The 15,232-nt window shown below is 45.6% G+C and overlaps 1 protein-coding gene across 1 annotated transcript in view; it reads left to right on the top strand.

Moving 5' to 3' along the window:
- The window catches only part of ccdc30 (coiled-coil domain containing 30), a 111,627-nt gene that overhangs the window by 44,956 nt on the left and 51,439 nt on the right, over positions 1-15,232 (top strand). The window contains exons 9-11 of the mRNA XM_067970055.1: positions 11,427-11,525; positions 12,027-12,137; positions 13,466-13,566. Of these exons, the coding sequence (XP_067826156.1) occupies positions 11,427-11,525; positions 12,027-12,137; positions 13,466-13,566 (311 nt within the window). The remainder of the gene's footprint in view (positions 1-11,426; positions 11,526-12,026; positions 12,138-13,465; positions 13,567-15,232) is intronic.

The raw sequence follows: 15,232 nt of genomic DNA, 5'->3' as shown, positions 1-15,232 counted from the left end.
TGGCAAGGTGTGCCCACGAGGAACATCTGTTGCCGACCCCACTGAAGTGTGCGAGGCTGGGGGAGGATCCCTCACTAAAATATCACTGGTGGGTGCATCGTGGATGCTCACCAATTGTGGGAGGCAGCCTGCTCCAGGGGTGCATTAACGCTGTCTCCCGCCCCCCTTTATAAGGGGGCTGAAAAATACTTAATAACATTTTTTAAATCTCCTGGGGTTCAGGCCACAACCCAGGCCTGGACCCTTGGGTGGGTAGTGCATATGCTAGTAGGCTGGTGTGCCTGTTTTTCACCAGGTGTAACCAGCCTGCTGGTGGATTGTCAGGATGGAAACTCTTAGCCTAGGAGTTCCCTCTCCTGGCAATGCAGGTTATTGATGCAAGTGACCTTGTTTGGGGCAGTTAGAGGCTCTATCCCAAACAAAGCCCTGTGAAAACTGGCAGGGAAGGCCAGGATCTAACATATCCAGGCCTCTGCCTAATTTCCAGTCCTTCCACCAGATTTATAGTGGGAGTAAACCAGGCCGCAGAATTTCAGCCACTCGGTGATTACTTTGTGGCGGTACACACTAGAGGTGGCTCTAATAGCATGCCAACCCCCATTGAAGGTTCTACAGCTACATTTAATGACTGATATTGTAGCGATATTGGAGAGGATAAAAATAGATAAAGAGGAGATACTTAAAAGGTTTGCAGTACTCAAAGTAGAAAAGTCACCCAGTCCAGATGAGATGGATCCTGGGTTACTGAGGGAAGTAAGGGTGGAAATTAGAGAGGGTCTGGCCACAATCTTCCAATCCTCCTTAGATGTGGGAGTGGTGCCAGAGGACTGGAGGATTGCAAATGTTACACCCCTGTTCAACAAAGGGGAGAGGGATAAACCCAGCAATTATAGGCCAGTCAGCCTAATGTCGGTGGTGGGGAAACTTTGAGACAAAATTAATTGGCACTTGGGCAAAGTATGGGCTAATAAATGAAAGTCAGCACGGATTTGTGAAAGAAAAATCGTGTTTGACTACCTTGATTGAGTTCTTTGATGAAGTAACAGAGAGGGTTGATGCGGGTATTGCGGTTGATGTATATATGGACTTTCAAAAGGCTTTTGATAAAGTACCACATAATAGACTTGGTAGCAAAATTAAAGCCCATGGGATTAAAGGGTCAGTGGCAGCGTGAATACAAAATTGGCGAAAGGACAGAAATCAGAGAGTAGTGGTGAACAGTTCTTTTTCAGACTGGAAGGAATTTTACGGTGGTGTTCCCCAGGTGTCGGTATTAGGACCACTGCTCTTTTTGATATATGTTAATAACCTGGACTTGGGTACACAGGGTATAATTTCAAAGTTTGCAGATGTCATGAACTCGAAATTGTAGTAAACAATGTGAAAGATGGTAACAGACTTCAGGAGGACGTAGACAGACAAGTGAAATGGGCAGACACATCACAGCTGGAATTTAACGCAGAGAAATGTGAAGTGATACATTTTGGTAGGAAGAATGAGGAGAAGCAATATAAACTAAATGGTACAATTTTAAAGGAAGCGAAGGAACAGAGAGACCTAGGGGTGTATGTACACAAATCTTTGAAGGTGGTAGGACAAGTTGAGAAGGCTGTTAAAAAAGCATATGGGATCCTGGGCTGTATTAATAGAGGCATAGGGTACAAAAGCAAGAAAGTTATGCTAAACCTTTATAAAACACTAGTTAGGCCTCAACTGAAGTATTGTGCTCAATTCTGGACACCACACTTTAGGAAGGATGTCAAGGCCTTAGAGAGGGTGCAGAAGAGATTTACTAGCATGCTACCAGGGACTTTAGTTATGTGGAGAGACTGGAGAAGCTGGGATGGTTCTCCTTAGAGCAGAGAAGGTTAAGAGGAGATTTGATAGAGGTGTTCAAAATCATGAACGGTTTTGATAGAGTTAATAAGGGAAAAACTGTTTCCAAGGACAGAAAGGTCGATAACCAGAGGACACAGATTTAAGGTGATTGGCAAAAGAACCAGAGGCGACATGAGGCAACATTTTCTTTTATTGTTGTTATAATCTGGAATGCGAGTTTTATGATCTGGAATGCACTGCCTGAAAGGGTGGTGGAAACAGATTCAATTGTAACTTTCAAAAGGGAATTGGATAAATATTTGAATGGAAGAAAATTACAGGGCTATGGGGAAAGAGGAGGAGAATGGGACTAATTGGAAAGCCCTTTCAAAGAGCCGGCACAGGCGTGATGGGCCAAATGACCTCCTTCTGTGATGTACCGTACTATGATACTATGATAGCACTTGCATAAATGTCCCCTAGGCTCAAGGGGCTCAGAACCAATAAATCCTCTGGGACAGACAGGAAATACCCAAGGGTGGGGATGAAGTCTGTAAAGTGCTGACACTGGGTCATGATTGAATACAAGAATTTGGAAGCAAGTCAACATGGATCCTATTTTCAAGAAAGGTAACAAAACAAACCCAGGTAACTGCCAACTCATTCGTCTTTCATCACTAGCTGGAAAAATAATGGAATTGATGATCAGGAACATTCTTGAGGGCTACCTCTATGACATAACCTCGTGAGCAGCAACCAACACAGTTTCAGAACATTTTTGACTTTTTTGAAGAAGTAACATTTCCAAGTAGATGTTGGAAAGCCCTATGATGTAATGCACCTAGATTTTCAAAAAGCCTTTGACAAAGTTCCACATGAAAGGCTGTTACATAAGCTTCAGGCATTGGGTATCTTGGGTAAAACTTCAATGTTGATAAGGAATTGCCTGAAAAAGAAAAAGCATATACTAGTTAGGGGAGTGATGATGGGCTGAGAAGCTGCACTCTGTGGATTGCCCTAGGGATTAGAGCTGGACTCCCTACCGTTTCTAATTTATGTAAATGACTTGGATTCAGAAGCACAATGTAAATCAATCAAATTCACAAATGATGCCAAACTAAGAGGGGCAGTGGAATCTAATGAAGCAGCCAAAGAAATACAGAAAAACCAAGACAATATTTACTAGTGAGCAGAACTATGATAGATGAAATTAAATATGGGTAAGTTATATTAGGAAAAAGAGGGTGGTCAGGAGCAGTGTTGGCCCCTTAAAAACTGAAAGTGGGGATATTGTCATTGACAATGGGGAAATGGCGGACATGTTGAACAATTACTTTGCGTCAGTATTTACAGTAGAAAAAGTGGATAGCATGCCGGAAATCCCAAGAAAACTTATATTGAATCGGGGACAGGGACTCGATAAAATTAACATAAGTAAAGCAACAGTAATGAAGAAAATAATAGCACTAAAGAGTGACAAATCCCCAGGACCAGATGGTTTCCATCCCAGGGTTTTAAAGGAAGTAGGTGAGCACATTGCGGATGCCCTAACTATAATCTTTCAAAGTTCTCTAGATTCAGGAACTGTCCCTCTAGATTGGAAAATTGCACATGTCACTCCACTTTTTAAGAAAGGAGAGAGAGGGAAACCGGGGAATTATAGACCAGTTAGCCTAACATCTGTTGTGGGGAAAATGCTGGAGTCTATAATTAAGGATAGGGTGACTGAACACCTCGAGAATTTTCAGTTAATCAGAGAGAGCCAGCATGGATTTGTGAAAGGTAGGTCGTGCCTGACAAACCTGATTGAATTTTTTGAAGAGGTGACTAAAGTAGTGGACAGGGGAATGTCAATGGATGTTATTTATATGGACTTCCAGAAGGCATTTGATAAGGTCCCACATAAGAGACTGTTAGCTAAGATAGAAGCCCATGGAATTGAGGGAAGTTGACTGAGCGAAAGGCGACAGAGAGTAGGGATAATGGGAAGGTACTCACATTGGCAGGATGTGACTAGTGGAGTCCCGCAGGAATCTGTCTTGGGGCCTCAATTATTCACAATATTTATTTACGACTTAGATGAAGGCATGGAAAGTCTCATATCCAAGTTTGCCAATGACACAAAGATTGGTGGCATTGTAATCAGAGTAGATGAAAACATAAAATTACAAAGTGATATTGATAGATTAAGTGAATGGGCAAAACTGTGGCAAATGGAATTTAATGTAGACAAATGTGAGGTCATCCACTTTGGATCAAAAAAGGATAGAACAGGGTACTTTCTAAATGGTAAAAAGTTAAAAACAGTGGATGTCCAAAGGGACTTAGGGGTACAGGTACATAGATCATTGAAGTGTCATGAACAGGTGCAGAAAATAATCAAGAAGGCAAATGGAATGTTGGCCTTTATATCTAGAGGACTGGAGTACAAGGGGGCAGAAGTTATGCTGCAGCTATACAAAACCCTGGTTAGACCGCACCTGGAGTACTGTGAGCAGTTCTGGGCACCGCACCTTCAGAAGGACATATTGGCCTTGGAGGGAGTGCAGCATAGGTATACTAGAATGATACCCGGACTTCAAGGGTTAAGTTACAAGGAGAGATTACACAAATTGGGGTTGTATTCCCTCGAGTTTCGAAGGTTAAGGGGTGATCTGATCGAAGTTTATAAGATATTAAGGGGAACAGATAGGGTGGATAGAGAGAAACTATTTCCGCTGGTTGGGGATTTTAGGAGTGGGGGCACAGTCTTAAAATTAGAGCCAGACCTTTCAGGAGTGAGATTAGAAAACATTTCTACACACAAAGGGTTGTAGAAGTTTGGAACTCTCTTCCGCAAATGGCAATTGATACTAGCTCAATTGCTAAATTTAAATGTGCGATAGATAGCTTTTTAGCAACCAAAGGTATTAAGGGATATGGGCCAAAGGCAGGTATATGGAGTTAGATCACAGATCAGCCATGATCTTATCAAATGGCGGAGCAGGCACGAGGGGCTGAATGGCCTACTCCTGTTCCTATGTTCCTAAGTGTAAGGTCTTACATGGTGGAAGAAAAAATGAGGGACATACTGAATGAATGGTGTTGAACTAGCTAAGAGAGCGGGAAAGAGATCTGGGAGTGATGTATCTAGCTATTGCAGAGTAGCAATTCACAAAGCAAACAGAATGCTGAGCTATATTGCAAAATCAGGAGAGTATGTCTGAGACCATCGTCCTCTGGTCAGGTCAGCTTGAATACTGTGTTCAGTTCTGTCATTGGTGTACAAAGGAAAAATCCAAGCCCTGGAAGTGGAGGGCCATGAGGCTAATCCCTAGTATCAGAAGACTGAACTACGAGGAAACTTGGACTGTTCAGTCTTGAGAGGGGGACCATATGTAAGATATGAAGTGAAATAGAAAAGATTAATCCTGAGCACTATTTCAAGCACATAAGACTGTTTCGGAGGAAGACCATTCAGCCCACATAAATTCATCCAATTCAACATCCACTTGTTTCTTGAAAGCTTATAGGACTTTTGCCTTCATTACTCATATCTGAAAGTCTATTGCACATGCTGATCACTCTTTGTGTGAAAAATTTTCTGATATCTGTCCTAAATTTACCTTTTATTAGTTTGAACTGATATCCCCTTGTCTTCTTCTTGCAATTTAATTTGAAGTAATATTCTGGATATTAATTATCTTATGTACCTCAATAATATCACCTCTCAGACACATCCTTTCCAGGCCTTAAACCACAAGACAGAGGACGAAGAGCGATTAATATAGTTCTCTGGGTAGTGACAAAGCTCTGGAATCCTGAGAGCCAGTTAGATGCTGTGATGGGAAAATTGTAGGATTTTAGGGAAGATTTAGCTAGATTGGCCAAATTCCCTCCTAACCTACACTTTATATTTACTGTTCCAGGGTGCTGTACTGCCACAACGGACTGTAATTTTAATTTTAACCAAATTGCTTACTGTACTTGTAAAAGGGATCTGTCATTATTTCATTACTTTGGATACATAATTCATTATAAGACCATCAGCAGCAAGTAATGAATTATGTATCCAAACAGATTGCAAACATCCCACAGAGGCAGAAAGGTTACCAATGTGGAAAACATTAAGCTGACCATAAGTAATTTTTAAATGTGTAAACCTGAGAAGCTCTCCAGCAGTTTTATACTGTTAAATGGTATTGCATTGTTGAATTTGATTTTTCTGTTACTCATTCTATTTCTCTCCCTCTCACTGTCAGCACACTCCCTCGCTCTCCCTCCCTTTCTCTCTCCCCCTCGCTCCCTCTCTTTCTCTCACTGTTGCCCTCTCTCCAAACTCCCATCGTCCCACCTTTCTCTTATTCTCTTACAATTTCTAACATTTTCTAATTTCAACGTAATTTAAAAGGGGTAACTAAGCTAAGGCAAGTCATGGCAGCAGACCTCGCACCCGTGATATGCCCCTCCTGCAAGATGTGGGAAGTCATGGACACTACCAGTGTCCCTGCCGACCATGTGTGCAGGAAGTGTGTCCACCTGCAGCTACTGACCGATCGTATCTCGGAGCTGGAGCTGCGGGTGGACTCACTGTGGAGCATCCGCGATGCAGAGAAACTCGTGGATAGCACGTTTAGCGAGTTGGTCACACCGCAGGTAAAGGGAGTACAGGCAGGAAGTGAATGGGTGACCACCAGGCAGAGTAAGAGGTGCAGGCAGGTAGTGCAGGGGTCCCTTGTGGCCATCCCCCTCTCAAACAGGTATACCGTTTTGGATACTGTTGGGGGTGATGGCTCACCAGGGGAAGGTGACAGCGGCCAGGTTCATGGCACCGTGGCTGGCTCTGCTGCACAGGAGGGCAGGAAAAAGAGTGGCAGAGCTGTAGTGATAGGGGACTCGATTGTAAGGGGAATAGACAGGCGTTTCTGCGGACGCAACCGAGACTCCAGGATGGTATGTTGCCTCCCTGGTGCAAGGGTCAGGGATGTCTCGGAGCGGCTGCAGAACATTCTGGAGGGGGAGGGTGAACAGCCAGTTGTCGTGGTGCATATAGGTACCAACGATATAGGTAAAAAACGGGATGAGGTCCTACAAGCTGAATTTAGGGAGTTAGGCGTTAAACTAAAAAGTAGGACCTCAAAGGTAGTAATCTCAGGATTGCTACCAGTGCCACGGACTAGTCAGAGTAGGAATGACAGGATAGCTAGGATGAATACGTGGCTTGAGAGATGGTGCAAGAGGGAGGGATTCAAATTCCTGGGACATTGGAACCGGTTCTGGGGGAGGTGGGACCAGTACAAATTGGACGGTCTGCACCTGGGCAGGACTGGAACCAATGTCCTAGGGGGAGTGTTTGCTAGTGCTGTTGGGGAGGGTTTAAACTAATGTGGCAGGGGGATGGGAATCGATGCAGGAAGTCAGCGGGAAGTAAAGTGGTGACAGAAATAAAAGGCAGTAAGGGAGAGTGTACAAAACATGACCGGACAGATGGTCTGAGAAAGCAGGGCAAAGACCAAGGGAAGTCTAGATTAAACTGCATTTATTTCAATGCAAGAAGTCTGATGGGCAAGGTAGATGAACTCAGGGCATGGATGGGCACATGGGACTGGGATGTTATAGCTATAGGGAGGGGCAGGACTGGCAGCTCAATGTTCCAGGGTACAGATGCTATAGGAAAGATAGAGCAGGAGGTAAGAGAGGAGGGGGAGTTGCGTTCTTGATTAGGGAGAACATCACGGCAGTAGTGAGAGAGGATATATCCGAGGGTTCGCCCACGGAGTCTATATGGGTAGAACTGAAAAATAAGAAGGGAGAGATCACGTTGATAGGATTGTACTACAGACCCCCAAATAGTCAACGGGAAATTGAGGAGCAAATATGTAAGGAGATTACAGACAGCTGCAAGAAAAATAGGGTGGTAATAGTAGGGGACTTTAACTTTCCCAACATTGACTGGGACAGCCATAGCATTAGGGGCTTGGATGGAGAGAAATTTGTTGAGTGTATTCAGGAGGAATTTCTCATTCAGTATGTGGATGGCCCGACTAGAGAGGGGGCAAAACTTGACCTCCTCTTGGGAAGTAAGGAAGGGCAGGTGACAGACGTGTTAGTGAGGGATCACTTTGGGACCAGTGATCATAATTCCATTAGTTTTAGGATAGCTATGGAGAATGATAGGTCTGGCCCAGAAGTTAAAATTCTAAATTGGGGAAAGGCCAATTTTGATGGTATTAGACAGGAACTTTCAGAAGTTGATTGGGAGAGTCTGTTGGCAGGCAAAGGGACATCTGGTAAGTGGGAGGCCTTCAAAAGTGTGTTAACCAGGGTTCAGGGTAAGCACATTCCTTATAAAGTGAAGGGCAAGGCTGGTAGAAGTAGGGAACCTTGGATGACTCGGGAGATTGAGGCCCTAGTCAGAAAGAAGAAGGAGGCATATGACATGCATAGGCAGCTGGGATCAAGTGAATCCCTTGAAGACTATAGAGATTGCCGGAGTAGAGTTAATAGAGAAATCAGGAGGGCAAAAAGGGGATATGAGATTGCTTTGGCAGATAAGGCAAAGGTGAATCCAAAGAGCTTCTACAAATACATAAAGGGCAAAAGAGTAACTAGGGAGAGAGTAGGGCCACTTAAGGATCAACAAGGTCATCTATGTGCGGAACCACAAGAGATGGGTGAGATCCTAAATGAATATTTTGCATCGGTATTTACGGTTGAGAAAGGCATGGATGTTAGGGAACTTGGGGAAATAAATAGTGATGTCTTGAGGAGTGTACATATTACAGAGAGGGAGGTGCTGGAAGTCTTAACGCGCATCAAGGTAGATAAATCTCCGGGACCTGATGAAATGTATCCCAGGACGTTATGGGAGGTTAGGGAGGAAATTGCGGGTCCCCTAGCAGAGATATTTGAATCATCGACAGCTACAGGTGAGGTGCCCGAAGATTGGAGGGTAGCAAATGTTGTGCCTTTGTTTAAGAAGGGGGGCAGGGAAAAGCCTGGGAACTACAGACCAGTGAGCCTGACATCTGTAGTGGGTAAGTTGTTAGAGGGTATTCTGAGAGACAGGATCTACGGGCATTTGGAGAGGAAGGGACTGATTAGGAACAGTCAGCATGGTTTTGTGAGAGGAAAATCATGTCTCACAAATTAGATTGAGTTTTTTGAAGGGGTAACCAAGAAGATAGATGAGGGCTGTGCAGTAGACGTGGTCTACATGGACTTTAGCAAAGCCTTTGACAAGGTACCGCATGGTAGGTTGTTACATAAGGTTAAATCTCACGGGATCCAAGGTGAGGTAGCCAATTGGATACAAAATTGGCTTGACGACAGAAGACAGAGGGTGGTTGTAGAGGGTTGTTTTTCAAACTGGAGGCCTGTGACCAGCGGTGTGCCTCAGGGATCGGTGCTGGGTCCGCTGTTTGTTATTTATATTAATGATTTGGATGAGAATTTAGGAGGAATGGTTAGTAAGTTTGCAGATGACACCAAGATTGGTGGCATTGTGGACAGTGAAGAAGGTTATCTTGGATTGCAACGGGATCTTGATAAATTGGGCCAGTGGGCCGATGAATGGCAGATGGAGTTTAATTTAGATAAATGTGAGGTGATGCATTTTGGTGGATCAAATCGGGCCAGGACCTACTCCGTTAATGGTAGGGCGTTGGGGAGAGTTATAGAACAAAGAGATCTAGGAGTACAGGTTCATAGCTCCTTGAAAGTGGAGTCAAAGGTGGATAGGGTGGTGAAGAAGGCATTCAGCATGCTTGGTTTCATTGGTCAGAACATTGAATACAGGAGTTGGGATGTCTTGTTGAAGTTGTACAAGACATTAGTAAGGCCACACTTGGAATACTGTGTACAGTTCTGGTCACCCTATTATAGAAAGGATATTATTAAACTAGAAAGAGTGCAGAAAAGATTTACTAGGATGCTACCGGGACTTGATGGTTTGACTTATAGGGAGAGGTTGGATAGGCTGAGACTTTTTCCCCTGGAGAGTAGGAGGTTTCGGGGTGATCTTATAGAAGTCTATATAAAATAATGAGGGGCATAGATAAGGTCGATAGTCAAAATCTTTTCCCAAAGGTAGGGGAGTCTATAACGAGGGGGCATAGATTTAAGGTGAGAGGGGAGAGATACAAAAGGGTCCAGAGGGGCAATTTTTTCACTCAAAGGGTGGTGAGTGTCTGGAACGAGCTGCCAGAGGCAGTAGTAGAGGCAGGTACAATTTTGTCTTTTAAAAAGCATTTGGACAGTTACATGGGTAAGATGGGTATAGAGGGATATGGGCCAAGTGCAGGCAATTGGGACTAGCTTAGTGGTATAAACTGGGCGACATGGACATGTTGGGCCGAAGGGCCTGTTTCCATGTTGTAAACTTCTATGATTCTATGATTCTATGAACTGTCTTGCTCTTGCTCTTGCTCTCTCACCTCTACACTCTTTCCAGCCCCCTCTTTCTTGCCTGCACACTATCACTCCCACTCTCTCTGGCTCACTCCCTTGCTCCTTCTGTCTGCCGCAAAGTCCCCTATCTCTCTCTCTCACTCACTTGCCCTTTCTTTGCCAGCTGTCTCTATCTCGCACCCTCTCTCACACTAGCAAGTAGGAGAGAAGGGACGAAAGCAAGTGAGTGACTTGCCACCTGCGTCAGTCACTTCCTCTCTCTTACCCTCATCCTGTCTCTCGCACTGATGCCATTTACCTTTCGTTCACCACCTCCGTCTCTGGCTGCCCCCACCCCTCCCCTCTCTGACTGCCTCCGCCCCTCCTCTCTCTGGCTCGCTTCCACCTCCCCCCACCCTTCGGGGCCCACCCCTTTCGGCCCCAGCACCCCCTCCCTACTCGGCCGCACCCCGCCCCCCCACCCCCCCCCCCCGCATGACCTCCCCGCTGGGCCATCCCCTCCTTGCCACCCCCCTCCCATGGCCGACCCCCTCCCCACCACTACCTATGGCCAACCGCTCCCCTCTCTCTGGCCTCCCTCCCCTCTCTCTGGCCTCCCTCCCCTCTCTCTGGCCTCCCGCCCCCCCACCCCCGGCCTCCCACCTCCCCCCCCAAGCCCTCCGCCTGGCCTCCCTCCTCCCCCCCGCCCTCCGCCTGGCTTCCCTCCTCCCCCCCCCCCCCCTGCCCTCCGTCTGGCCTCCCTCCCCCCCCCCCCCCCCACCCTCCATCTGGCCCTCCCCCACCCCCCCCCCCACCCCCTCCGTCGGCCTCCCCCCCCCCCCCCCCCCCCCCCACCCTCCATCTGGCCACCCTCATCCCCCCCCCCCCTCCAACCCTCCGTCTGCCTCCCCCCTCCCCCCCCCCTCCAGCCCTCCGTCTGGCCTCCCTCCCCCCCCCCCCCCCCTCCAGCCCTCCATCTGGCCTCCCTCCTCCCCCCCCCCCCCCCTCCAGCCCTCCATCTGGCCTCCCTCCTCCCCACCCCCCAGCCCTCCGTCTGGCCTCCCTCCTCCTCCCCCCGCTCCCCTCCTCCCCCGCCCTCCGTCTGGCCCCCCCCCTCCTCACCCGCCTTTGCTCCCCTCCCCATCATGCCTTGTTTTCCCTCTCTTGCCTTCCTGCTTCCGTCTTCAGTTCAGTATGTGTTTACAGAAAGTCCTGCACTGTTTTATATTGTCTCTGAACAGGTTGAAAACCTTCAAAAAATCCAACCATTACAGGCGCAACAACACAGTCCAGAAAAGGAAATGGAACAGCTGCAACCAGCCTCCACTGCAGACTATAAGGTGAATACTGGGAATGTCTTATGCAAGTTTTGGTTAAGATACATTATGTCTGCTGTTTCACGATCTGCTTTTCCCCATGCTGTATGTTTTTTAAAGCTATGCTTGCTGCATGGTATGGAGCTCCTGTGCTGCAACAAGGTTGGGTGTCAATTGATGGGGCCTTTATGAAATTGTGTCGCCGGGCGGATTAATTGTCTGGTGAGTTCATTGTGTAGTTTGGAAGGCTGATGAGCTCAGTGTGGAGATGAACTGGCTGATTGTTTAATTTGGAGGTGGACTGTCTATGGGTTTATCGTGTAGGAGGGCTGGCTGCTGAGCTCAGCATGAAGTTGGGTTGGTGCACATGTTAAGGTACAGTAGAAAATGGGCTATGTTTTTATTGTAATAAGTGTAATCTCCAATCACAACACCAAGTCTCACCTCAGAATCTAATGAGCCAAATCCTTGTCATACAGTAATGGTAGCCATCTTTCCTCACTGTTATGTGTCATTCTACCTCAGTGGGAAGGAGACCAACAGGAGGATGCCCAGCAACAACCAGTAAACGAGGCTCCAGTGCCAACTGTTCGTAAGAAGAAGAGGTCACTTGCATCTCCATTTACACTTTCTACGGTAAGGGGTGAAGTAAATATGCAAGCCTACTTTTCTGGATGGCTCAGTGTATAGGTGCATGGTCTGGTATGGCAATGAGCTGTACAGACGAGGAAGGTCCCAGGTTTAGACCCTGATCTTTGCTCAGTCAGCAGCGTTCTTAAGCAATGACACTAAACATCTCGGCCCAAACATAAAGAATGGCCACTCGCGTGAGGTATCAGTGGGCTGCTGAAGCACCTTCAGGAGAGCATTGGAAAAAACAGTTTATAAAAGAAAAATTATGTTGTGTGGAGCATACCTTCGTCCAAAATATGACTGGGCATCTAAGATTTATGAACTGCCTTAATGTTCATGTCTGTTGGCTGTTGTGGTGCAGGTCTATAACCTATTGGACTGTGCTGTGGTAAGGGGCTAAAGCACTGATATCCACCTTCCCCCACCTATAGCTCTCTAGAGACATCGTGCAGGAGGGCTGGCTGCTGACCTTCATTCACAGTTTACCTGTCCTTGTGCTATTGACTGAGCTGGGAATCAGGGCTGTTCCCTCTCCTGTTCTTCCTCTCCCAACAAACAATGGCAAGGAAATGTTGTTAAAAGGCATGGTTACCCCAGTTTCCATACAGCAAAAAACCTTATTAAGATGGAACTATTGGCCCTGTGGTTCATTTTCCTCTTCCTGTGGCGAAATGCTTTGCTTCCACTCAACAACTGCCCACAATGTATGATTGAAATCAGGAGCGTACCACCTGAGGAATCACAGGCATAGAGATGCAGCCCATCATTCTGTGGCTCAGTGAGATTCTCGTTGCTGTATTCTAGCCTATGCTTGCCTGGTTGTACAATTTTATAATTTTGGGTTTTAGAAATAGAGGCAGAGTACAAGAATAAAGCAGGAATTTGTATAAAGCATTGATTAGGCTATGTTTATGCCATTATATGCAATTTTGGGTGCCCCATTACTAAAGGGACAATAAAACAATTGAAAGCATACTGTGTAGGTTCACCATTATGATGCCAAGGATGTGAAGCTATAGTTATGAGGAGAGATTTGAGAGGCTACCTCCAATTTTAACCTAATGCGCCTGGCAAAAACGGGGCGCAATCGGGACGGACGCCCGATTTAGACCCTGCCCGATTTTTGGCTCCATTGAAGTCACCAGCGTAAAGTCGAATGGGATATAAATCGGGCATCCAAACCGAACCGCCCCGTTCTCGTTGGGCAAGTTAGGTTAAAATCAGGGCTACTATTTCTAATGGGAGTGAAGAAAGCTAAAAGGAGATTTAACAGTTCTATATTCATTGTGATTAACGGTCCAACTTTCACTGATCTCTCTCCTTTACCCCAGGACAATGTTAGCCAAGACTCGGAGATGGAAGCATGCCTCATGGATGCAGGTCGTTCAGGCTATGACAGTCAGCATCCAAAATCAGAGGAACTCCACAAAAGGTACATTAACAGATCCTGAATTATGGGGATTTGGAGGTGGGAGAAGAGTAAGTGCTAGTTTAATATTTTTCCTCTCCCAAAAATACCTTCCATGAGGCTGAGAGATACTGCAGTGTAATTTTGGAATGTCAGCATCATTCAATATGCAAGTTGGGTTTAAAAGCTGTTGTAATTCAAATGCTGATGGAACTGCCACTTATTTCCATAATTTTCCATTTATATTTCAGATTTCCAGCAATTGCATTTTTTAAAAAGCATTTTCAAATGAGGAATAGATAATATAAATTGCTAAGTCAGTTGATTGTAAGGGCGGAAGATGTCATGCTAAGACTGTACAGTATCTTGGTTAGACGACACCTTGAATACTGTGTTCTGTTTTGGCCACCAAGACATAAAGGAAACATTCAAGTCCTAGGGGTGATGCAGAGAAGAGCCATGAGGCTGATCCCTGCTACTGAAAGATTGCATTATGAGAAAAGAGTGGAGAAACTGAGGCTTTTTTCCCTTAAGGGAAGATGATGGAGCACGTACCTTATAGAGGTATGAAACATATTAAGTGACATAGATACGGTTAATCAGGAATGTTGCTTAATGGAATTCCAGGATACTAAAACAAGGAAGCATAGGTTAAACTGGTGAAAGGGTTATTTAGGTCTGATGTCAGGAAGATCTTCAATGATCAACATGTGGAATGGTCTTCCAGGTAGGGTACTGGGGGTTAAAAAGCTTAAACTAATTCAAGTCAATTAGATTACAATGAAGGGATGTACGTCCTTGTCTGGATAGGTAAGCTAAGATGGGCCAAACACATCCCTCCTCTGCATCAATCTTGTGAGTAATTCTCCCCCCCCCCCCCCCTCCCACCCGCCCATTTACCTGTGGGAGAATCCTATGGCAAATGTCCTTCAAGAAGTTTCTAATACAATTGCATTAGATCGTCATCACGTGAATCTCTTCGCACAACATCTAGGGCTTCCCTTCGGGTCTTATTTCCTTCCCTGATGCTTCCAGTTTTCCACTAGGACAACTCCAGCAATGGAAATGTATCCTTTAGGAAAGGATCACTATTACACGTGAGCCCTAATGCAGCAAGGTGTAGGTAAATCAGTAGCGATGACATAGCGGTTTGCAAAGCTTTCACTCAGCAATAGCAATTGGCCGAAATGGGTTGATTTGTTAAGTTGGCTCAGTTGGCTGCACTGTTGTTTGAGTCAGAAGGTTGTGATTTAAAGTCCCAGTGCAGTTTTGAGCACATAATCTAAGTTGACACTCCAATATATAGTACTGAGGGAGCGTTGCACAGTAAAAGTACCATCCTTCAGATGAGATGTTAAACTAAGTCTGCCTGTTCTAGTGGTTCAGGTGGATGTTAAAGATCCAATGGCACTGCTTTTTTTTTGAAAAGCATGGATTTCTCCCAATGCCCAGTCCAACATTCCTTCCTCAACCAACATCACCAAGAATAGATTAATTGGTCATTCATTTCATAACAGTTTAGGAACATAGGAACAGGAGTAGGCCATTCAGCCCCTCGTGCCTGCTCCGCCATTTGATAAGATCATGGCTGATCTGTGATCTAGCTCCATATACCTGCCTTTGGCCCATATCCCTTAATACCTTTGGTTGCCAAAAAGCTATCCATCTCACATTTAAATTTAACAATTGA

This window comes from Heptranchias perlo, chromosome 32 (assembly GCF_035084215.1).
Source record: "Heptranchias perlo isolate sHepPer1 chromosome 32, sHepPer1.hap1, whole genome shotgun sequence".
In the NCBI taxonomy this organism is placed as follows: Eukaryota; Metazoa; Chordata; class Chondrichthyes; order Hexanchiformes; family Hexanchidae; genus Heptranchias; species Heptranchias perlo.
Note: the sequence above shows the minus strand (reverse complement) of the source record. Positions and strands in the feature narration are given on the sequence as shown.